The sequence below is a fragment of the Falco cherrug genome, chromosome 14 (assembly GCF_023634085.1).
Source record: "Falco cherrug isolate bFalChe1 chromosome 14, bFalChe1.pri, whole genome shotgun sequence".
Taxonomy (NCBI): domain Eukaryota; kingdom Metazoa; phylum Chordata; class Aves; order Falconiformes; family Falconidae; genus Falco; species Falco cherrug.
Window position 1 is genome coordinate 23,468,013 of NC_073710.1, and position 22,595 is coordinate 23,490,607.

At 56.1% G+C, this 22,595-nt stretch overlaps 1 protein-coding gene and 1 pseudogene across 1 annotated transcript; one reads left to right on the forward strand and one right to left on the reverse strand.

Moving 5' to 3' along the window:
• Positions 1-6,567: 6,567 nt before the first annotated feature.
• LOC129737380 (T-cell activation Rho GTPase-activating protein-like) lies at positions 6,568-11,534 on the forward strand. The gene is made up of 9 exons (XM_055726951.1): positions 6,568-6,686; positions 7,509-7,628; positions 8,329-8,349; positions 8,542-8,626; positions 9,693-9,749; positions 9,981-10,142; positions 10,227-10,336; positions 10,546-10,741; positions 11,520-11,534. Exons 1-9 carry the CDS (start codon positions 6,568-6,570, stop codon positions 11,532-11,534), a joined length of 885 nt encoding a protein of 294 aa, XP_055582926.1.
• Positions 11,535-15,773: 4,239 nt separating this feature from the next.
• LOC129737381 (hydrocephalus-inducing protein homolog) overlaps positions 15,774-22,595 on the reverse strand; it is a 68,180-nt pseudogene continuing 61,358 nt past the window's right edge.

Below are 22,595 nucleotides of genomic sequence, written 5' to 3' on the forward strand. Positions count from 1 at the left end.
GGTCAGGGCCCACCGAGGGGCTGGGGCCAGCAGCGCGGGCTGAGCCCGCCGGCTCCTCCTCGCAGCCCCGGTGGGAGGACGATGGGGACAGGCCCTGGCTCGGCCTCCGCTCCCTCCTCGCACCAGCGCTGCCAGGCCAAGCTGCTCACTATGGCAACCCAGGCGGCTCCGCATTGTGACAGAGGGGCTCAGGGGGCCACTCAGCGCCCCTGGGGGAGGGGCCTTCATCAGCCCCGCCTGGGCCGCCGGTGTCCCTGCTGTCCCCCAGCCTGTCACCGCCCCGTGCCCTGTCACCCCCCAGGCTGTCACGGCCTGCTGTCCCCTCCTGTCACCCTCGATGCTGCCACTGCCTGCTGTCCCCTCCTGTCACCACGCAGGCTGTCATGGCCTGCTGTCCCCTCCTGTCACCCCCATGCTGTCCCAATCTGCTGTCCCCTCCTGTCATCCCCAGGTTTTCACGGCCTGCTGTCCCCTCCTGTCACCTCCCAGGCTGTCATGGCCTGCTGTCCCCTCCTGTCACCACCCAGGCTGTCACTGCCTGCTGTCCCCTCCGGTAACCCCCAGGCCTGTCCCTGCCTACAGTCCCCTCTGGTCACACTCCACACTGCCACTGCCTGCTGTCCCCTCCTGTCATCCCCAGGCTGTCACTACCTGGTGACATAAGCTACATAAGATAAAAAAGAAAAAAGAAAAAAACCAAAACGAAAACCTGCTTAGGTGAACACCAAAACACCCATGACTTTCTCAGACTCTTCACTACCCCACATGGGAGTCAAGGGACAGGATCTCCCAAAGGCTCTTTTGCAGGCACTTCCTGAAGACACCCCCACCCCCCACCCCACCCTGCTTTTCTACAAGTGCACAAAGAGGTGAAGAAGAGTTTCATGTTTAAGTTAAAGGAGGCAGTTTCGGAAATTAGCTTAGGTGAAAAAAACAAGGTGGTGTACTCATGGATTTTCTCCTCTGCAAAGCCATGAAGAAAACATGAACCGCACTCCCCAAAGGCAAAGGAGCAAACTGAGGGAGAGCAGCTCATCGGCGCCTTTCAGAGCTTCAACAGTCTGGGGAAATGGGAAAAAAACCCCATACAAAGATAAACAGCAGCCAAGAAGCACTTTTATAAAATGCATATTGGGGCCTGTTCCAGACCTCAGAATGACTTTCAATATTGCTTTGCATGACTATTAGACCAAGGCCTAAAGTGGCGTGATAGCTTCTGCTTGCCGGGGCATGAGAAGATCCCTCAAATGAGCGACACAGTAACAAGCAAACACCAAAGGCAACAGCGGAGCATACCATTTCCCTCCACTGGCGACCAGCTGTGCAGTAAACCAGCTTAACCAGCCTCCCTAAGGATGGCTCTAAAGTCACTGAAAAGGAAAAAAAGAAGGTAAGTTCCTAGCCTGGAATGCAAAGGCACCATCTTGGCTCCCAGGCAGGTGGCACTGATGGCCCAGCAGGGTCATGTCCCCACGTTCCAGGAAAGATAAAAAAAGTGCAGGACGTGTTTGTGGGGTGGGTTTGATGCATCCTTTCCGTTTGGTGAAAGCCTGAGGAAGGATGTACCCCACGGTGGGACCGGTGGCACTTTAGACCTGAGGTTAAAAAAGTGCTGCACATCAGTGACACTGCCCAAGCTGCTTTCACCACCAAACAATAAAAGATTTGCTTTCTCCAGTATGGTGGGAATGATGCCATAAAGTCGGTCATGGAGAGAAACCCTCTAAGCCTTGCTTGCAAGTTTCAGAAGGCAGGCATTCTTTATGGCAGTGCTGGGAGCACGGGGGAATGTTTCCTCTGAGCGTGCTCACCCAGTTACTCGAGGGCACGCACTATGGACAGCAGAGCACTTGCACACTCATAGCGCATTACACATGCATTTTCAGTCAGGCACAGGATGGGTTACAAGTTTCTTGCTTTAATACAAATGAGCACACACCCTCAGACAGCACTGCTGAGGTTTTTTACTAGCTCCCCATGCTCCCCAAGCGGGGCCTTGCCCTCTCTCGGGGGGCTATCTGAGTCAGAGGTCGCGATCTCCCCCCACAACAATTACCTCTGCCCGACTTCCAACCAACATTCTGCGGATCGCAGCACTCTATCGGCTTGTCTCCTCCTGTGGCCACAACGTCCTCACCCAGAGGCTCTTTCTGCATCACTGAAGAGAACGGAGATCTTTTCCCCATCCATTCTTTGTTCCCCATCATTCCCAAGGCTGACTCCCTGGATGAGAGGTCCCTTAATTTGTCACTTCTAACAGCTTTAGAGAGTCAGCTTGGCCTAACCTTTGTGCGCAGGTGTGTTTAACGTAGAGCTAAACACCAAATCAGTGTGGTAACTGGGGAGCTCAGACATCTTGTCCCTTTGCCGAGCCAGCAGCCTTCCCTTAACAGAATCCCTGGACATAAACGTATATACAGTGGAATCTATACGGTGGCATCAAACGTCCGCCCAGACACCACATCCGTCCCTAAAATCCTTCCCCCCAAACAACCCTGAAAGACTTCCCTTGACCCCCTCCTCCACCCTGGCTGTTCCTGAAGTCATCCCCCACCTCCACCTCCCCGCCCTGTCCCTAAAACCTTTTCCCCCAGACCCTGGTCCAGCCCTCCCCCACCCTCGGCCCGTCCCTAAAATCCTTCCCCCAACCCCCCGGTTCTTCCCTAAAGGCCTCCATTAACCCCCCGTCCGTCCCTAAAACCCTTCCCCCAGGCCCCCCAATCTGGTCTCTAAATAACACACACACCCTCAACCCCCCCCACGCCCCCACCCCCGGTTTATCAATACACACACACCCACCTCCCCCCACCCCCCACCCCCCCCACACCCACTCCCACAAACACACATCCTTGCCCCACCCCCACACACCCCGCTCCATCCCTAAACACCTTCATCCATTCCCACCCGTCCGTCCCTAAACCCCTTCCCCCCGCCCCCTCCCCTGCCCCCGTCCCTCTGTCCCTGGCACGGCCCAACTGCCCAGCACCACCAGACCACTCTGGCCCAAGCACCGTAAGGCAATGGTTCCCACCTGCCAATAGCAAGTCGAGGAACATTTTTTCTTCTTAAATAGAGAGAGTTTTACTTCATACGATGCCGACTACGCCAAATTATGTTTTGCTGACTGACTGGATACACAGCAAAGCTGAACTCTACATCAAATATAATCAAATCTATCAAATATATCAAATGATGGAATATATCAAACGCAGTTTCTTATATTACAATAAAAGAAAATAGCATGCAATATGATAAAAGGAACCAGTAGCAGTTACTGTGAGCAATATGATAAAAGAGCAACAGAAGCGAAGCATCCAATTGTTATTCCAAAGTGTTAACATGCCTAAGGAAAGGAGACATCACCAATTCCCACCCCAATTCCCTTTGGCTGGGAGCCCCCTTGCAGCTGGTGCCAGGAGTCTCTCGGGAACTGGGAAATTCCCCTGGAGAAGGTGCCAGGAAGGAATTCTCTTGCTGCTTCCCACCGTGCATGGTAGCCATGTGAGGCACAGCGCAAGGGTTCTGCTCCCTGCTTTCTGTGGTGAGAAAATTGACACAGCACTTTAGAACTCATACAGAAGCAAAAAACATGGCTTGGGAAAGTGCAGGGCTGCTCCCCTGGAGAGGGTTCCAGGCAGGAATTCTCTTGCTGCTTCTCACCCTGCCCTGGCAGCCATGTGAGGCACAGCACAAATGTGCTGCTCCCTGCTTTCTGTGCTGAGAAAACTGACCTCTTTTCAGTGGCAATAATGCACAGCCCAAAAAACTCACCTTGACAAAGTGCAGCAGTGCTCCCTGGAGAAGGTGCCAGGCAGGAATTCTCTTGCTGCTTCTCACCCTGCACTGGCAGCCATGTGTGGCACAGCACAAGGGTTCTGCTCCCTGCTTTCTGTGGTGAGAAAATTGACCAAAACCTTGTGCACTCATGCAGCACCAGAGCTCACCTTGGCAAAGTGCAGCACTGCTCCCCTGGAGAAGGGGCCATGAAGGAATTCTCTTGCTGTTTCTCACCGTGCCCTGGCAGCCATGTGAGGCGCGGCACAAAAGTTCTGCTCCCTGCTTCCTGTGGTGAGAAAACTGACCTCTCACATTTGCAATCATGCAGAGCCGAAAAAACCCTCACTATGGGTAAGTGCAGCACGGCTCCCCTGGAGAAGGTGCCAGGAAGGAATTCTCTTGCTGCTTCTCACTCTGTCCTTGCAGCCATGTGAGGCAGAGCACAAATGTTCTGCTCCCTAATTTCTGTGATCTGAAAATTAACCCCTCACATTTTCAATCATATAGAGCCAAAAAACCCTCACCTTGACAAGTGCAGCACGGCTCCCCTGGAGAAGGTGCCAGGCAGGAATTCTCTTGCTGCTTCTCACCCTGCCCTGGCAGCCATGTGAGGCACAGCACAAAAGTGCTACTCCCTGCTTTCTAAAGTTAGCAAAATTGACCGTTCACAGTTGTACTCATGTTGAGACAAGACTTTCTTACTCAAAAGCAAAACCCAAGAAACCACGTACCCGTGGGAACCCCCTTGTCCTTCTGTGTGGCTGGTGACTTCCCATGGCTCTTCCACAAGGCAGGACAGATAACCACGAATTTGGAAGCCCACGTAAATTCAAGTACACTTAGTCCTCTGACAGTCACTACTTATGGGCCAGCGGTCCTCTCACCCCTCCACAGATCTGCCTGTTAGTCCTCTAGCAGTCATTCCCCATGGAGGGACCACAAGTCCTCCACACCTACCTACCAGCTCACCAGAAATGAGTCAGACCACGCCAGAAGTGACACTGCCTGACCTGCAGGAGATCTATTAGGCCAGTAACGATGGTTTCAAGACAGAAAAAACACCACCATCCACCAGCACAGCAGAAAAACAACGAGAAGAAACTTCGTACACAAACCAAAGGCCCCCATCCAAACCCCACAAAGGCAAAATAGCTGAAAAAAGGCACTCTCCAAAAAAAAACCCACCACACAGATCACAAGATAAGATAAAAATGCCATAACCCCAGGAACACAGGGCCAACAAACACAGATTCTGTCCATAACAGTAACACACTTTGACACTGACTCGCTTGACCTCTGACATACTTGACCTTGTTGCCCCCAAACCACAGCACATCGTAGCCCTAAGGCAACACAAAACGGAGCACAAAGTCCCTGAAGATCTCCGCCAGGGCAAAAGCAAAGCACAGAGCCACACAGGAGGGGGGGGTTGGAAGGGACCCGTGGAGGTCCTCTGGGCCAAGCCCTCTGCTCCAGCACGCTCGCCTCGAGCAGGTTGCTGAGAACTGTGTGCCCTTGGCCTTTGAAGATCCCCAAGGACAGAGACTGCACAACCTCCTTGGGCAACCTCTGCCAGCATTTGATCGCCCCGAGGGGGAAAATTTGCCATTTCAGTCTCTCCTTTCACTGTACCGCATTCCAGAACAGCCATGAGATGACAAGCTCAGGCTTGAAAGCCAGTGCTGTGGCTGGCCTGAAATTCTGTCCCCCTTTTTTTCATCCACTAGTAGCTAAAGGAGGACAAAGAAGGATTTCTTTCAAAGGAGAACTTCTCTTTTCCTCTGTCCTTCTTCTCTACCAGTGATCTGGATTCTGAGTGCTGTGCCACTGTCCTAATGGCTGGGATAGGGATACTTCTTGTAGGACAGGGAGGAGGTGACAGTGGAGATGATCAGGCTGGGGAAGCTGAAGGAAAACGCAAGCAACTGGAGTTGCCTGGAGCAAGAGTGGCCAGCTTCCGAGCTAGGTCACCTCGTGTCCTCAGCTCCCATGCAGGAGCTGAACCACACACATGGACTGCAAAGCAGTGTGACCCATAGAAAAAAGTTTGCTTGGCTCGGGACCGCCCAGGGGCATTTAACTGCAATTCCGCCCTTGTCAGCAGGAAGGAAACATGCCCTGCAAGCACACACTGAGGCACGACACCTTGCCCGGGGCTAAAGGGTACCTCAGGAGACCTACATGGGACCCCCCAGCACCTGGATTGCTGGCTGGAGGATGCGTAGGTCAAAGGACCCTGATGGGAGCCCTGCAGGCTCTCATACATTGGACCAACGGGCACCTTCCCTTGTCATACAGAGCATCCTCTCGGATGCTCTGGACAGTTTCTGGTAGATCTCTGGAGAAGAGCTTCTCCCCAGGCCTCTCCCATGGGCTTGCTCACCCCCGGAGCCCTTCCCAAGCACAGCCCCAGCAGGTGGATGCAACCGGCGTTGCAGGGAAGAACAAGCAGCAGGCACCACAGTCAGCACTGCGGGAAAGCTGGGACCCCAGACACCCACCCAGGCTCTCCAATCCCAGCCTGGCCCACAAGAGTGCCTTTATCTCCCTTTCCCAGAAGTGCTGAATTCCCCTTCCAGCATTAGCCACTGGACCCACGCTGCTTCTTGCTGCAGTGTACAACAGCCACAAGAGAATTTGCTAGATGTCTCTGATTTCCTGCATTTTTCCTGAACAGGGCGGGTGTGTAACTCTCTGAATCACTTCTATTTGAAGCAAGGCACTGCTTAGGGTCAACAGTGAAACGAGACACGGGCCATCAAAAGCTGACTACTTTTCCCCTTCTTTGCCATGGTCACGGCCTACCCCACAGACTCGCCCCTGGCCGTGTCGGCCACCGGCTGGGTGAAGGTCATGGCTAACCGGGCAGGGGCTCCTGTGTGGCGCTCATCCAGCCCTGATTGCCAAGGGTGAAGCCTTAGCACCCAGGTGGAATAAAGCCTTCCCAAGCAAGGGTGGTGCTCCAGGGGCACCACAATTCCTGCCGAAGCTCACCACACATTTCATTTCCCTGTGGCGCCTGGCAGGACACGAGCGGCTCTTGACTGCTGCTAGTCCCCCCGTCTTTTGGTAAAAATGGAAGTTTTTCCTCCTGCTGGGCCTGCTCCAGTTCCAGCGCCTTGGGGCCTGAGGCCTGGCACGGCCTGTGTGCCAGAGGCCTTCCGACCGCTAGGCCGGCCTCCACCAAGAGGAGTCTGCCTCAGGCCACAACGGTCACCTCTAGGAAAAACGGCTTCTTTTATCGAGCAGGACCCTGTCCAAACCCCAGGGCAAAGCGCTGGCCGCAGGCGCAGGGAGGTGGCCCTTGCCCCCTGCCCTGTCCTGCGCGGGGCTCCCCGGGGCGAGGCAGGCCCGGCCATACTGGAGAGGGCCCCAGCCCCGCCCCGCAGGCCCCGCCCACTTTCCGTTGGGCTCAGACCGTTGGTCACGGGGAGCCCACGGCCACCACAGGCAGCAGGGCAGAGCCGTGCTGGCACGCAGCGGCGCTGGCAGGAGGCAGCCTCTGGCCCAGCAGCGCTGCCACAGCACCAGCACCCCGCTTCCCAGCCTCCCCGTCGCCGGCTGGGCCCCCTCCTCGCTGCACGGCCAGGGCCCTCCTCTCCCGGGCAGGATGGGCCAGGCCAGCTGCTGCTGCGGCTCCAGGTGGGCTCCCCCCGGGCTCGGGGACACGCGGGCACAGCTGGGCCACGCAGCACTGGCGTTGCTCACGCCCGCCGCTCTCTGCTCTGCAGGGAGGCTCTCAGCGACGCCGAGCCGGTGCTGAGTGCGGACGTGCGGCTGACCCGGGGCCGCAAGAGGAGCGAGAGGCGCCTTCTGCTCCTCCACGAGGAAGTGGTGGTCGCCAAGTTGCGGTAAGACCCTCAGAGCCCAGATCCTCGCCCCCAGCCCCGGCCCAGGGACACCCTGGCACCAGCCCCAGGCCCCGGCCCCTCGGTGCTGGAGGCACCAATGTCCGTCCCAAGGGCAGGTGGGGGACAGGGCTCTGCGCGTGGGGACCCAGCCCAAGGAGCCCCCCTCCAGCTCACTGCCCGTCTCTGCTCTCTGCAGACATGGCACCAGCCTGCGCCCACAGCTCCGCCTGGCGCTGGACCAGCTGTGGGTGCTCAGCAGCGGGAAGGAGGCTGCGGGGCAGGATGGACAGGAGGAGGAGGAAGGCACCGATGAGGACAGCACCTCTGTCATCCTCGCCTGGCCCACCGGCTCCTGCATCGCCACTTTTGGGTGAGTCGTGGTCGGGCAGCAGAGGTTCCCAGCCGTGCCCACGCCATCCCATGAACACAGGCCTCTGCCTTGCGTGCAGAGCTGGGCAGGGGGCAGGCAGCTCGCTGGCAGGGAGGGAGGGATGGGGGATGTTTCCCCATCCTGCATCCCCTGGTCACCTTTTGGTCCCCAGAAGGGAAGGGCAAATGCAGCCGCTCAGGCAGGACAGAGCGACCCAGGGCTTGGACAGCGCCTCTGTCCTGCCCCACAGCACAGGGCTGTGCAGGCACCCACCTTTGCCCAGGGCTGGGGGCAGCAGGGCCTGACGCTCTCTCTCCTCTCTATCTGCAGATCCCAGGCACTGAAGGAGCTGTGGGTGGCCACGCTGCTGGGGTAAGCCGGGGGGATGCTCCAGGAGAAGCTGGATGGACGGGGGAACACAGCCCCCAGCTGGGGAAGGTGCCCCCGTGGCTGCGAGCAGCTCTCGGGCACAGCTGCCTGACAAGAGACAAGAGACGGCTTGGGGCTCACCCAGCTCCCTCCCTCTCCCTTCCCGGTGCACAGGACACCAGAAGGACGCAAGGGAGCCCGCGTCACCCATCTGACATCCATCAAGCTCCTGGAGAGGGAGCTGAGCCGCCGCCACGCCGTGAGTGTCTCTCTGCTCTGGGCCCTGTCCCCAAGCACTGCTCCTGCAGCCGAGCAGCAGAGCCATGGCTGCTCACCTTCTTCCCCTCCTTCTCTCCTGCCCAGTGGAGGACACTGCGCGCCAGGAGCCTGGAGAGGCTGATGGAGGCACAGGCAGAGGTGAGAATGGCTGCCTTGCACCTGCCTCTGGCTGCGCCGGGATGCGCAGGGACTGGGGTGAGCTTGTGCGGGAGGGACAGAGGGTCTGATGGTGCCACTCAGGGAGCAGAGAGTTTTGGGAAGCCAGCAGCACGCCAGCACGTTCTGACTGGTGACACTGGGAGGAACCCTGCCACATGGGGAAGAGAGCCCGGGAGGGCAGAGGGTCCCAGCTCTGCCGCGCTCAGGCTGCTGGTGGCCCTTTCTGCTGCGCGGCTGCTCTCCAAGCACAGCCCGATTCTTGGTTCTTGCAGGCTCATCCCAAGCAAGGGCCTGCGACGGCCCCATCTGCAAACGCAGGGGGACTTTGCCCCGCACCAGGTGAGTTTGGGAAAGCAAGGCAACCTCCTGCAATGCTGTGCTCACTTGTCCCGAGTGTCGCCATGCAGGTTGGGCAGCCCACGGAAGGATGTCACCTGGACGGACAAGGACAACTGCTGGGCAGTGCCTGCTGGATATGCTTCTGCGGGGACACAGAGCCTCTGCTGCTGCCCGCAGCTTGCAGAAGGGCAGGGCGAAGGCTGGCACAGGCTGACCCCGTGGCACGATGGCTCTCAAGAGCCTCTAAGTCAACACCTCCGAGCCACAGCCGCGGTTCCAGCTGCTGCCTCCCTGCCCATCCTGCCGCACCACACAGCACCGTGCTGCCGGCAGGGCAGCGCAGGGCAGGGCAGGCGCTGGGACCGCTGGCCTGGGGTCTCCATTGGTGGCGTCTTACTCTGTTTTCCTCTGCAGCAGGAGGGAGCAGCAGCGGGAGCAGCACCAGCAGGAGGAGGATGGGGCTGCCCTGGCCCTTCGCCCTGCGGCGCACCCCGGCCGCTGCCCAGGCGCCAGGGCAGGCGGGCTCCAGCTGCAGCAGGGTGCTCTTTGGGCAGCCCCTGGCAGCCCTCTGTGGGGAGGACAACACGCTGCCCCGGCCCATCCAGGTAAGCCAGCCTGGACAGACGGGGTCCCCAGCCCTCCCTCCGGCTGCTCTGGAGAGGGCCTGCGTGTCCCCAGCAGCTGCGGGGACAGGGCACTGGGCTCTGCACCCCCAGAACCTGCTTCTGGTCCCAGACCCTTTGTGGCGCTTAGGCAACCACGTCTGGGGCAGAGCTCTGGTCCTTGCCACCGCTTGGTTCTTCAGCCAAGCAAGTGGCCTCCTGCCTCTCCTGCAGGAGCTGCTGGCTGTCCTGCGCCAGCAAGGACCAGCAACGGAGGGGATATTCCGCAGAGCTGCCGGTGGGACAGAACTTCGGCAGCTGCGCGAGGCCCTGGACCGCGGCAAGGACATCGACGTAGGAAGCCAGCCTGCGCTGCTGCTGGCCGTCATCTTGAAGGTGAGCACTTCTGACCTGCTGCTGGAGGAGCTCCTGGCTGGCCTGCAGCGTTCAAAGGCTCACCTGCAGCCCTTGGCATTGCAGGACTTCCTGCGAAGCATCCCCACCAAGCTCCTCGTCGTCGACCTCTACGAGGACTGGATGGCAGCCATGGAGAGGGCCAGCAAGCAGGCCAAGGTGGAGGAGCTGAAAGCGTAAGTGTGGGCAGCAGCCTGCCTGGTGAGCAGGGACCGGGAGAGTTCTGGGACCTGCCTGCAAAGGCACGGGCTCCTCAGAAAGCTGTCTTTTCGGGCAGCTGCAAAGCTGTGCAACACGGCCGCTGGCTCCCACCCGCCTGGGGCCAGCTGCGGGGACGGCTGTGGGCACCCTCTGCTTCATCAGCCTTGTCTTCCTCTTCCCTCAGGGTGGCCGACAAGTTGCCTGCGGCCAACCTCCTCCTCCTGAAGCGGCTGATGGCCCTGCTGCAGCACATCGGCCACAACGCAGCCACCAGCAGAATGAGCTGCAGCAACCTGGCCATCTGCGTCGGGCCCAACCTGCTGAGCCCACCCAACGAGGACCTGCTCCCGCTGCAGGCCATGCTGGCGGTGACCGAGAAGGTACGCCCTACCCAGCAGCCAGTGCTGCCTTCCCGGCCCATCGGAGCTTGGCTGTTGCGAGGTCCCTGGCTGCCTCCTCCCTTGGGCCAGTGCTGGTGGGCTGGGTGCCTGGAAGAGCAACCCCCAGCCGCAGCCGCCTGCGCAGGCGAAGGGTCAGCAGTGGGAAAGGCTGCTTGACACGTCTGCAGGCACCTGGCTTGAGACCAAGGCTTTGATGTCTGCAGGTGAACGTGCTGGTGGAGTTCCTCATTGAAAACTGCGGGGACATCTTTGGGGAGGAGGTGGCCGGCCTCTCCCCTCCATCAGCCGAGGAGGTGCCAGCACCCATGGACAGGGGCACAGGTAGGAGGCGGGACTGAGGCTTGTCACAGACACTGGGGCTTGGGATGCCAGAAACCTCAACGCTGACGAGACAAGTGGTGTAGGGCTCGGCTGGGCTTTGCTTAGGTGTTCTTGACTTCCAAGAAGTCGCGCTGCTGCACGTGCTTTTGCTTTCCAGAGCTGCGGTGCGAAGAGCAAAGTGGCCCTGCAGGCACAGCAGAGACCCAGCATCCGGCAAAAGCCTTTCTGGATGCAGCCGCCTCTCTGCTGGGCATCGACAGCGGAGATGGGGGAGACACAGGGGCAGGGCCCAAAGCGGCAGAGGTACGGCAGCTCCACAGACGCTGGGGCAACATGTCTCAAGTGGGACAGTAATTTCCCAGGAGGCCAAGCAGCCGCTGGGCCTCCTCCTGGCAGCCGCTCTCTTGTGCCTTTGGGGTTCCTCCTCTCCCCCCAGAGTGGTGCGTGCTAAGGAAAACTGGAAAGTCTGTTTCTGGAATGCACTTCATGAAGTGTGATCTGCTTCATCAAACAAAACATACCTACAAAATACCCACAAAAGGACAGAAAGGAGTAGCTGCCACCTTGAGAGGGCTTTTGCTCAAATCCTACTCCGTCGCAGCTTCATCAAGTCTAGGCTGCGTTGGCTGGACTGTGCAAAATGTGCACGATGCAAACCAGCATCTCCTCTGTAGAGCTCATACAGCAATTTGGCAGTCAGGCCCTCACTACCCCAGGCTGTCACTTGCCACCCGTTACCTCCCAAGTTTCTGGTTTAGGCACCTCCAGATTTGCCTCCAGGCACCCCCGAGGGCACGGCAGAGTCCCTGGCACGCCTGCCACAACTGACCAGCCTGCCCCAGGAAACCAGGTAGGAAGAGCTCCCCTTGCCTGACCTGAGAGCTCGCTGCAGGGGCTTGGGGCTTTCCCCATCTCATCACGCTGTGGGATGGAAAGGTTTGCAGGCTCCCAGCAGGAGAAGGAAAAGTCAAGGAAAAGGAAGAGAAAAGAAGCCTGGGCAGAGGAGAGGGACAGCCAAGCACAAATAAAAAGGAGAAGAGAGGAAGTGATTTTGTGGACCCAAACCTGAGAAAATGCAGGAAGCTGCAGCACGTCAGGAAGGCCAGGTGCGTACCACGCGCTGCTGCCCATCTTTCCCAGCCCTGAACACGGCCCTAAGTCAGCCCAGCTGGCTGGCAAGGGCCGGCGAGGGCTGGTGCTGAGCAGGGTTTGGGATGAGCCCCACGGCAGCTCCCCGGGGGCTCCCCGTCGAGCCCTGCTGCGCGGCACAGGGGCACTGTCAGCATCCCTGCGCACGCACAGCTCCCTAGGGACATCACCCCTGGGGAGAAGGCACCGGAGCCGGCCTCGAGTGGAGGCCAGCAAGAGCTGTCCCTTCTGGGCCATGAGGAATTCCTCGGAAACAGCGTCCCCCAAAGAGGGGGGAACCAAATCCTGCCTCTTCCTGCCTCTGGGGGCTTATCAGAGCTTTCTGACTCTGTCGTTGCAGGTGCCGACTGATTTTCACCGGCTGAACAGCTGTGACTCCTGGGCCCCTGCAGCTGCTGTTGACAATAAAAGAATCTTTTCCCTCTCCTGACTGTGTCTGCCATAGGGTCTTGTGGAGTGGGGAGCGCTTGTGCTGGGGTGGACCCTCGGGGAGGAGATTGGGATGGTCCCTTGCCCCAGCACCCTTTCCAGCGGGCATCGGGGCTGAGCTGAGGGGCTTTAGGAGGAAAAGCAAAGCACAGAGCCACACAGGAGGGGGGGGTTGGAAGGGACCCGTGGAGGTCCTCTGGGCCAAGCCCTCTGCTCCAGCACGCTCGCCTCGAGCAGGTTGCTGAGAACTGTGTGCCCTTGGCCTTTGAAGATCCCCAAGGACAGAGACTGCACAACCTCCTTGGGCAACCTCTGCCAGCATTTGACCGCCCTGGGGGGAAAAATTTGCCATTTCAGTCTCTCCTTTCACTGTACCACATTCCAGAACAGCCACGACATGACAAGCTCCCTACAGCTCTGGCAAAACCAAACTGGGTGGAAATCAGAAACTGGTACTGCTGTATAAGCAGCACAGCCTTTAAACCCAAACCAAGGGTTTAATTCTAAAGGTCAGCTGTTGGAGCACCATGAGGCTCTGGTGGGACAGCTCTGGAAAGAGTTAAGCCTACGCATCTTCAAAAGTTCTGCTCACCTTGGAAGAGGCCACATATGCAGGGCTAGCGCTGCCCGTACCCTGGAAGGTTAATTTAACCCTAATTTCTAAATAGCACTGCAGATACCATTTGAAGGGCACAGCACTGTCTGCCTCTGTCTCACTAGGAGCAAACACTGACCCGCTGGCTAATTATTCAGCTGCTTTGGGGGGGCGGGGGTGGTGGTGGTGGTGGTGTTAATTTGCAGTAGATTTAAAAACCACCCTCTTGCCAATTCAAGTCTGCTCCGACTTCAGTGAGAGCAGCTGGGGAGAACTGCAGTCAATGCTGACATGCTCTTCAAAGCCTTCACTGCCCCCAGCCGGCACGGTTTGCTCAGAGAGCAACAGAATTGCCCGTCAGCCAGAACAAGGAACAGAATCACTAAAGCAGCATCCCCTCATCGGCACTGTTTTTAAGTTTATCTCCTCCGTGTTTTGCTGTCTCTCCATATGGCCGTTTTGTTAATAAAGGCAGTGTCGCCAAAGGCTTGAGGTAATAAACAATTAAATTAGTAAATGAAAAAAATTGTGTGCTAGAGGGGAGAAGCCAGTATGGGAATGGGAACTGCGTGTTCTGCCCTTGCTTACACCACACCTGACCAAGAGCCTTTATACATTGCCTGAAAAATCAGTTATCTGCAGTGAATCCCAGTGACAAGACAAATAGTTACAGCTTTTTTTCTTTTTTTAAAAAACAAACAAAACTTGGTCTCTTCTGCAAGGTCAGCTCCAGTTGAATGTGACAGCAGCGCATCCCTGGGAACGCCGAAGGGGATCTGCACTGAGCCACCAGGCACCCTCCTGAAGACGAAGCAGCTGGCTGTACGACCGCTGCTGGAAACCAGGCAGCAGCGAGCTTCACCTGGAGCACAGGGCTCTGGATCAGGGAGGTCAGGGACCAGGCTGAAGGAGACAGGACCCCGCATTATGACCGTCATGAGAAGAGGAAATCCCAAGGAAGGTCTTCTGCCTCCTCCCTCGTTACAAGGCGCTGGGAAACCATTTGCGCCCTGTGGCAGCACATAACAGACCCAGCACGGGGGTTATGCAGGCAGAAAAAAGCTGCCACTGATTAAGAAAACTTACACCCTAGGCCTGTCTCTTCTTTCCTGATCACAGAGATGTGACATGCAGCTGCCTTCTGTGATGCCAAGAGATGTCAGCCTTAGCAGCCACATAAAACATCTCCGAGAAGACAGCATGACAAAGAACAAGTAGGAAATTACCTAAGAATGATGCTTTTTCCTTTCTGCAGGGAGAGCAAACACTTCCATCAGTCCATAACAAGCCTTTGGCACTTGTCAATACGGCAAAAATCAGGCACTTAGGGAGGCAGGAAAAGAAGATGACAATGGAGCAAGGAGGAGAAACAGCCACTTTTGTCAGCAGGTTACATCAGCCCCCAGCTAAGCTGCAACAGCTCCTTCATGTTGACTCATTCCTCCAGTCTTTTTTTACCCAAGACAGACACAAATCCTCCCCTTGCTGGATCCAGAGGATTCCCTAGCAGGCTGGGCTGCCTGGCAGCTGGGAAAGCAATCTGACAGGGAAAAGCACACCCGACAGACACAGGATTTGACAGTGTGAGCACAGGACGACACACTGGTCCCAAGGGTCGCAGATCTGCAGACACCCTGGCAAGCAGGGATAAGCCAACCGAGGACGCAGGTATGCAGTCCCTACACCCCTCTTCCAACCCAAAAAGCCCCGTCTCAACACACAGATTTGGCGGGTTTTTACTTATTTTCTTCTGGTGGCAGAGATACTCCCTCCCTGCTGCTCCCTGCAACTGAGAATAGAACAGACACAACTCACCCAGCAGAGAGGAGAGGGGTACAGGGAAGCTGGTGCCTGAGGGGGACTGCAAGGAATTCCTGAAGTCACTTTCCCAAAGTGAAGTTCACCACAAATCATGCTGGCTTGCTCAGGTAATGATCTTGTCTCCCACAACGCCAGCAGCAAGCTTGCCTTAACAGGAAGAGCAATTATCACTCGAGGGTTAAGAGTACCACCGGGGTGGCAGCACGGCCACCTGCATTACAGCATTTTCCTTTTCTGTTTCAAACAAGACACCAGCCTTTCGTTTGCCCTGTTGCCGCCCCTTAAATTAACCTCATTCAGTTTGTCAGGCTGTCCGTCAGTCTGCATAACATTCCCGATGCAACGCTCCTGTGAAAATTTCAGTCGATAACTCGCCCTTTCAATTGGAGACCATGATCTCTGAGCCTCACAGCCACCGTTTGCAGATTGGCCAACAAATGGGAGACAGGGAAATGATGGCTCACCACCCTGCAGCAACCTCCAAGCAGGAATCAGAGCAGCGGCTTTGGCGCTTTACAGGACACAAGGCTTGGGTTCAGGGACACGGGGGAATGAAGGATGCCCGTGTCACCCATCAGCTGGGCTAAGGCACAGCGCAGCCTGCTCCGCTCTCAGGTGGACACGTGCACGTCACCCTGACGCCCGACTGCATCTCAGGCTTTATCTCCACAATTATTCAGTCCCCTCTGCTTCCCGTCAAGGAGCTGCCAGGCAGCGTAAAGCAGCCAAGGGCAAAACTTCAACTGGGGCAGCAAAAGAGCGGCAGAGCAGGCAGCTGCTGAGGGCCAGGGCGCAGCTCGGGCACATCTCGCCCACGCCCGCGCTGCTCCCATCAGGCAGCCTCAGCAGCACCGTGCCCACAGTCTGTCTGAAGAGCCTTTGGTGAAGCGGCTGATGGAGCAGGTTCCCAGGACCTGCCTCCTGGCACGTCTCCATGAGAGCAGCAGCTGCCCTGAAAAGCAGAGATGCGCACCATGGGGGAACTCAGCCCCGTGGAGTCAGCAGGGGGGATCATCACACACACAGAGTCACAGCGCGGCTGGGGCTGGCGAGACCTCTGGAGATCATCTGGTCCAAGCCACTGCTCAAGCAGAGCCCGTCTTTATTGCAGGGAAAGAAGCCGTCCCTGAGCCGCCTCGTGTTACTGCTCTAGTGACTGATCAGCCCCAGGACTGGCAGAGATGGCGGTGAAGCACGACAGGCTTTATTGCCCAGTCCCATGGGTTAGGGCCCTGAGGCAACGGAGGGGCAGATGTACCCTGCAAGCCCCCCGGCTACACCGCGAGCTGCCCGGGGAGGAGGGAGGCATTGCACCGGGGCAGCAGGACCCGAACAGCTCTGCGGGTCACTGCCTGCGACAGGCATGCAAACCCATCATTTCAACACCAGTACCAGCCATCCCTGGTGGCTTGCTCTCGCCACAGGTGGAAAGCGGGTTTTCATGGTGGATTCAAAGAAAGCTGCCCTGGGAATCCCTCCCCCACTTGGAGGTTACCGTTGTCCCCCAAACAGCTGGAAAAGCAGCAAGGAGGAAATTCGCCCCCCTCCCCCTTGGCCCAGGAGGCTGAGCCTGGCCTCTCGCACGCTGCCTGATGCTTTACCCGCAGACCCAACCAAGCCCACAGAGCCAGGCCTGGGTGAACCAGCTCCACAAATCCAGCCCACCTAGCGTGGAGCAGAACAAACCTCCTCCCAACCCTGTTTTTAAGCCCCTCACAGATCCCACCTCCAGTGAGCGGCACAGCCCACCCAGCGTCTGCACGGGAGCCCTCCCTGGCTGCACCAGCCCTGCGCCCCCCGCCAGGGCAGCGACCCAACCTCCTCCTGCCACGCAGCTTGTCAGCTGCAGCCTCCATCAGTTCAACGGCCTTTCCCTGCGGCTGGCCTCCGGAGATGCCCTGCAACGCGACGGAGCCCACACGCTCTGTAGCTACACAACCCTTACCGTTATATTTTTGTGCAACACCACAGCTGGTTGGGCCCCCAGCAGGTGTGAAACTCACCTCACCACAGGCAGGCTGAGGACAAACTTCACACCCCAGACTCTGTCACAAACAGCAGTCTGACACAAAGCAAACGCAGACCTAATGGGGAAAGTGTCGGGAAATCCATGCCCTTCCAGGAGCAAAGGGCCACAGGGGCCTCTTGATCTCAGAGCTCCAAAGACACGACTCTCCGTTAAATACCACCCAGAAAACAGAGGGAAAACTTGTAAAGATGATCCAGACTCATTTCTGCACAAACATCTATGCAAGCTGTCTATTTTACTGAGGGGTGCCCCAGCTAAAACTGCCCCCAGAGCCAGGCTCCTCTCGCTGCGTTGGGACAGAATATCTTGCTTTCTCTCCGAGACAGCAATATGGGAACGTTGCATGTAAAAATCAGGCCACAGGCTGCTACAGACCAGTCAATTTTCATTGGGAAACAGCCCCACAGATACTTACCATCTCTACACAGAAGGAAGCAGGGATGACAGCCTGATTGGAGAGGTGGAGAGTTTTGGACGCATCTTGTAGAACTTCAATACTGCTGGAATTTATCTCACTCAGATGCACGTAGACAACCCGTTCTTCTCCAATGCTCACTAAACAGATATTCTGCTCCAGGAAGCAGGTAGGAAAGAAAAAAGAAAAGCAGGGGAAGTTAAAAAATATGAGACAGCTCTAAGTGTCCTCCTCGACTGGGCGATAAGTACGGCTGTTGGAAGTTTTCAGTGTTGCAAGGCTGAAACAGAAGGCCTGGGGCAAGTGCAGGCTCGGGAGTGACCCCATCTGAAAGCCACAAGCTCCCGTTCTCAGGGGACAGAGAAACCCTGGGTCCCACGCTCTCCTTTCCAGACCTCCTCCACAGTTAGCTCTCCTTTCTCTGCCTTGTGCCTGCTCCCGCTCCTTCTGCCGCTCAGCCTTGCCCCAAACCTCCCTGACCGCTGCTGCTGCACAGCGACACTTGGACAGTTACTTCTCTGACATTCCCAAAAATGCACCTCTGAAAACCAGCACAAGCCAGAAGCGAAGCAAGCTCTTCAGAGCAGAGATCGTGCAAGTTATGGCCTCTGATGTGTGCTTATGTGTATTCCTGGTATGGCATGAATAACAGGCATTAATTATTCATTACATCATTCAAGTGGTGTTTTTTCTCGACGGTCACAACCAAAAGCTTTCTCCTTGCACAACTGGCACAGACTACTGGAGGAGGAACACAGATCCCTTTGCTAAACCACCTTCCCACATCATTAAAAACAACGAGAATTTGTCCACTCTTGCGGTGGATTTCACTGGTTCCAAACACCTCAACACTTCAACAGGATCTGAATGCATAGAACTCCCAACACTGACCAGACGCCGTATGATTCACTGGAGGGCACAGAGTACGATTTAACCGAAAAAGAAACCAGCTTCCACGATGTAAAACCTTTAATGATGTCTGGCTCAAGGAAGTGGTATTGACCGCTGTCAGAATCACCAGCCCAACTCAGCCAGAAGCAGCAGCATCCAGAAATGCTCATCCCTTGACAGGGCTGCGTGCAACTAAGAGCCAAAAACCTCACCTACCAAGGCTGGGGCCTCCAAAATAAGGAACTGAAGCCATGCACGATGATGCATGTCTGGGCGATGCTGCCCAAAGCTCCCGGGAAGGAGGAGCTGCAGGGAAGAGCTGCGCCTCGCCAGCCAGCTCAGCTTCCCGGTGACAGCGGGACAGCAGCAGCAAAGGCAGGGCAGAGCCCTTTGGGGATGAGCGGAACAACATCTGGAGGATGCCCAGGAGAGCTGCCTTCTGTCAGCCTGTGTACTAACACCACGCATCCTCACCACCAAGGAGAGGGCTTCAAAAACCCCAACCCCTTCATCTACAGGGTTCTAAAAGGGACAAGGAAAATGACATTCAACAGCGTTACAGGCAACATGGCACAGGGAAAGGCAGCAACAAGCGATGGCAGCTCTGCCACCAGTAACGCCAGCGCTGGGATTTACCAGCTCCTTCATGCAGATGACACACGCCAGACTGGAGCTGGCACGCGTTCACCTGCAAACAAAATACCCGACAACGGAGCTGTGGAGGGACTCTGCACAACCTGGATGAAAGATCTGTACCACGTTCTGCCTGAAACGGTGGTAAAGACCAGGCATCGACACTGGGCACCCCAGCCTAAGGCAAGAACGAGCTTTGAAGTTCTACTGGAACACACTGCAGCGATTCCCAAGGTCAGACTTGCAGCCGTACGGGTAGGATCTGCCACCAGCGCAGGACACGTAACAAGACAGCCAGCTCTTCTGCCAGCCCAGAAAGCTTTGGGTGCGTCAGCTACCAGGGAACTACTGGAACTGCACTGCAACCAGAAGACAGACCTATAGAAAATGCAACACATCTAGTCCTTTCTTTAGGCACAGCTACGCTTCTCCAGCTGAAATGCTCGCCCTTTGGGCAAAACATTGACACGTTCACGTCCAAACAGAAAAGATTAAGGTAAGGTCAACTTTCAATTTATAAATTGTTAGCCCAAGCGTAAAAGCTTTTCAAGGTACCTGTAGTTCAAAATCCAGCTGACATTTAAACAACTGGTTATTCCAGTGGGGAGAAACCCTCCTCTTTCGGGGAAGCATGCCTTCTGTTTGCAAGCAACTGTTTTGTCAAACGTGAGACTTCCCTGCAAAGCCTGCATTGCCTGGCCTTGCTGTTGACTGGTTTACATGCACATCCCCAGCAGCCAGGGTTGAGATGACCAGTGGCATCCAAGGGATTTGGCATCATCGTTTCAATTCGGTTTATAAAAAGTTTATATCCCTGCAATTGTTTTCAAAATGTCAGCCTTCCTTTCTGTTACAGAAAGCTTCACGTTCTCGGGAATCCTCTGATATCCCCTTCCGTGCTCAGAGAGAGGACAAGACATTTTAAAACAGCTGCTTCAAAAGTTAGTATCCTTTTAAATTAAAGTTTAATTAACTAAATTTGTTCTCGATTTCAGCCAGTGGAAGCCAGGACACCAGATACAACATTCTCTTGCCTACACTTTGTTGTTGCTGCTGTATATGCCTGAATGCAAATGTCCTGTAGGAGCCTTTAGTCCAGGAATGCTTTGCCTCACCCCTTTTCAAGCTTGGTAGGGAAAAAAAAAGAAAAGAAAAAAAAGCTTGTGCTCCAGATGCAAGCAGTGTGGAGTCTCATGCGTCTTTGGCTGGGGCTTTTGGCAAAGAGATATGATGGATATTTCTCAGGCGGGATGGACCTGACTTTCAGGAAAGCTTAAATCCAGCTTTACAGAAATCATCATTTCAGCACGGTCTCTTACACCGCTCTTGCTTTAGTGGTATTCAGCGATGTCCCCGTGCGCTCCTGAACAAGAGTTCTAATGAAGCAGCGGTTGCTGCTCATCTCGTAACGCAGGAGAGCGAGAGACCCAGGAATTGCTCTGGGTTTCAGACTGGGCTTGTTATCCCGCCTCACACGTCCGTAATTAAACACCATCTCAGACACTTAGATTTCCACCTAAGAGGACACCACCCTTCTCTAGGCATTAGCTGCTACTTATGCCATGAATCCCTTCTTTCCGTGTCCGCACCAGCCACATATTGTCACGTTCTCCTTTTCCCTGGCAGAACCCCTGTACACTTTATGCCCACCAAGATGAGTCACACAAAGGCACGCATCTCGCCTAGCACTCACCAGCGGGGATCTTTCATTCCCAAACACTGAGACACTAGCCACAGTGTCCTGCCTTCCTATCGCCTGGGCTTCCAGCGTCAACGGCATCTCTACCGAGCTGTGAGGCTGGATAATCCCACACGGCACAGGGCTGGAGTACCACACAGCAGCATCCTCCTTGTGCTCCTATAAGGGACAGAATCAAAGACAACTTCAGAGTGACCTCTGAGGAAACTCCAAGCTTCTTAACATCCACCACAACGGCAATTCACCCACATTTTTAAAAATCCCTAGGAGAAAGCAGAAAGGCACAACACAAGGAGCAAGATTTGTATGGGCCTAATTAGCATCCTCACAGGGTCCAAAAGCTGCTGCACTCGCAAACGCCCACTCCGGTGCTGGCGGCCTCCTTGCAGCAGCTTTTCACAACCCTCAAAGTTCTCCTGCATGAAAGCACCCCAAAGACTAGAACCGAAACTGCTTTCTGAAGAGTTCAAACCGCTCCTGAAGTTCATATTCAGGTAGCTTCCCGTTCTCTCCAAAACTTTAGGTTTGAATATAAAACAGCAAGGTCTTATCCAAACCCCGTTTCTTTCCTAACAAACCCCTCGATAACGACGTTTGAGGGCAGGAGGCGAACACGACGCCAAGCCTGAGGAAGGACTCCATAGCAGCCTGGAAGATCGCTGTCGTTCACAAGGGTCAGCATCCACTCGCAAGGGAACTTCAGAAAGCACCGTCCAAATGTCAGAACAGGGCTGAGCACGGGCAGTGGAGGAACGACACATCCGGGTGAAGAGATGACCAAAGGGAATTAGAGACACTGAGAGAATGTAGAAGTTGTTTACTCCCCAAACAGCATGAAACAGACACAAGGCATTTGTCTCTGCCAGATAGACATTTCCTACCTCTACGGCAATCGATCACCTCTAACTTCTTCTTACTCAACAGCCTCTTGTAAAGGAGGGGCAGCCCCAGACTCCCGTGGCAGAGGCTGCCCAGTGCCCTGCCCCAGTGCTCTCACATCAAGCTTTGCCGCTCCCTTGCCCCAGGAGGCCGGCAAGGACCCTCCCACAGTCCCAGCAAGGCACGAGCTCTGCGGGAGCCTTCCCGCTGAGGACCAGCGCTCCCCAAAGCTCAAGGAAAACAAGACTCCCGCATCTCAGTAAAAGCAACTCCCTCCTCTCCCGTACCGCTCTCGCCCTGCCTGAAACCTCAGCCGCTTGCCCCCACGATGGAGGGCACCAGCACCGCCTGCCTCTCGCACTGGGTGACCAGCCTCTCCCAGCTCCTGCAGCTGCCTGGGTCCTCCACACACCAGCCCACACACTGACTCTTCCCATTCCCACTCGTTTTACAAAATTGCAGCCCAGGCACCCAGTGGGTGACTCTGCCGGGGAGAGGGAACCGCACCAGCAACTGCGTCCCTCTCGTCATTAAACTGGCACCCGCTGCGGCGCAACGGCATTGAACGACGCTGCAGCTTTTGGCTTAAGTCTGGGAACGTTCATGCTCAAGAGAACCAGAGAAACCTGAGCTCACCTGCCACACCAAGGACTAGTTTCCCCTCACCACTCCTGCCGTAAGCCCCTTTCCCATTTGCACACGCCTTCATTAACTGAGCCAGACCCCAGCTTCCAGCAGGCTGCTCGCCGCCTTCCAAACAAATGCTGCATTTTGGGCCAACCCAGCACAAGCCCACCGCTTGCAGGGAGAAGCAGGGGCAGTCCTTTGGAGATTCATTACTCCTCACGTCCCAGACAACAGGCCAATAGTGAATATAATCACTGCTCCCTTAAAAATAAAATAAACCAAAAAAAAAAAGACAGAGGCATGGCCCTGAGCACTGAGCACAGGTGCCTCTCAACATGGGCTGCT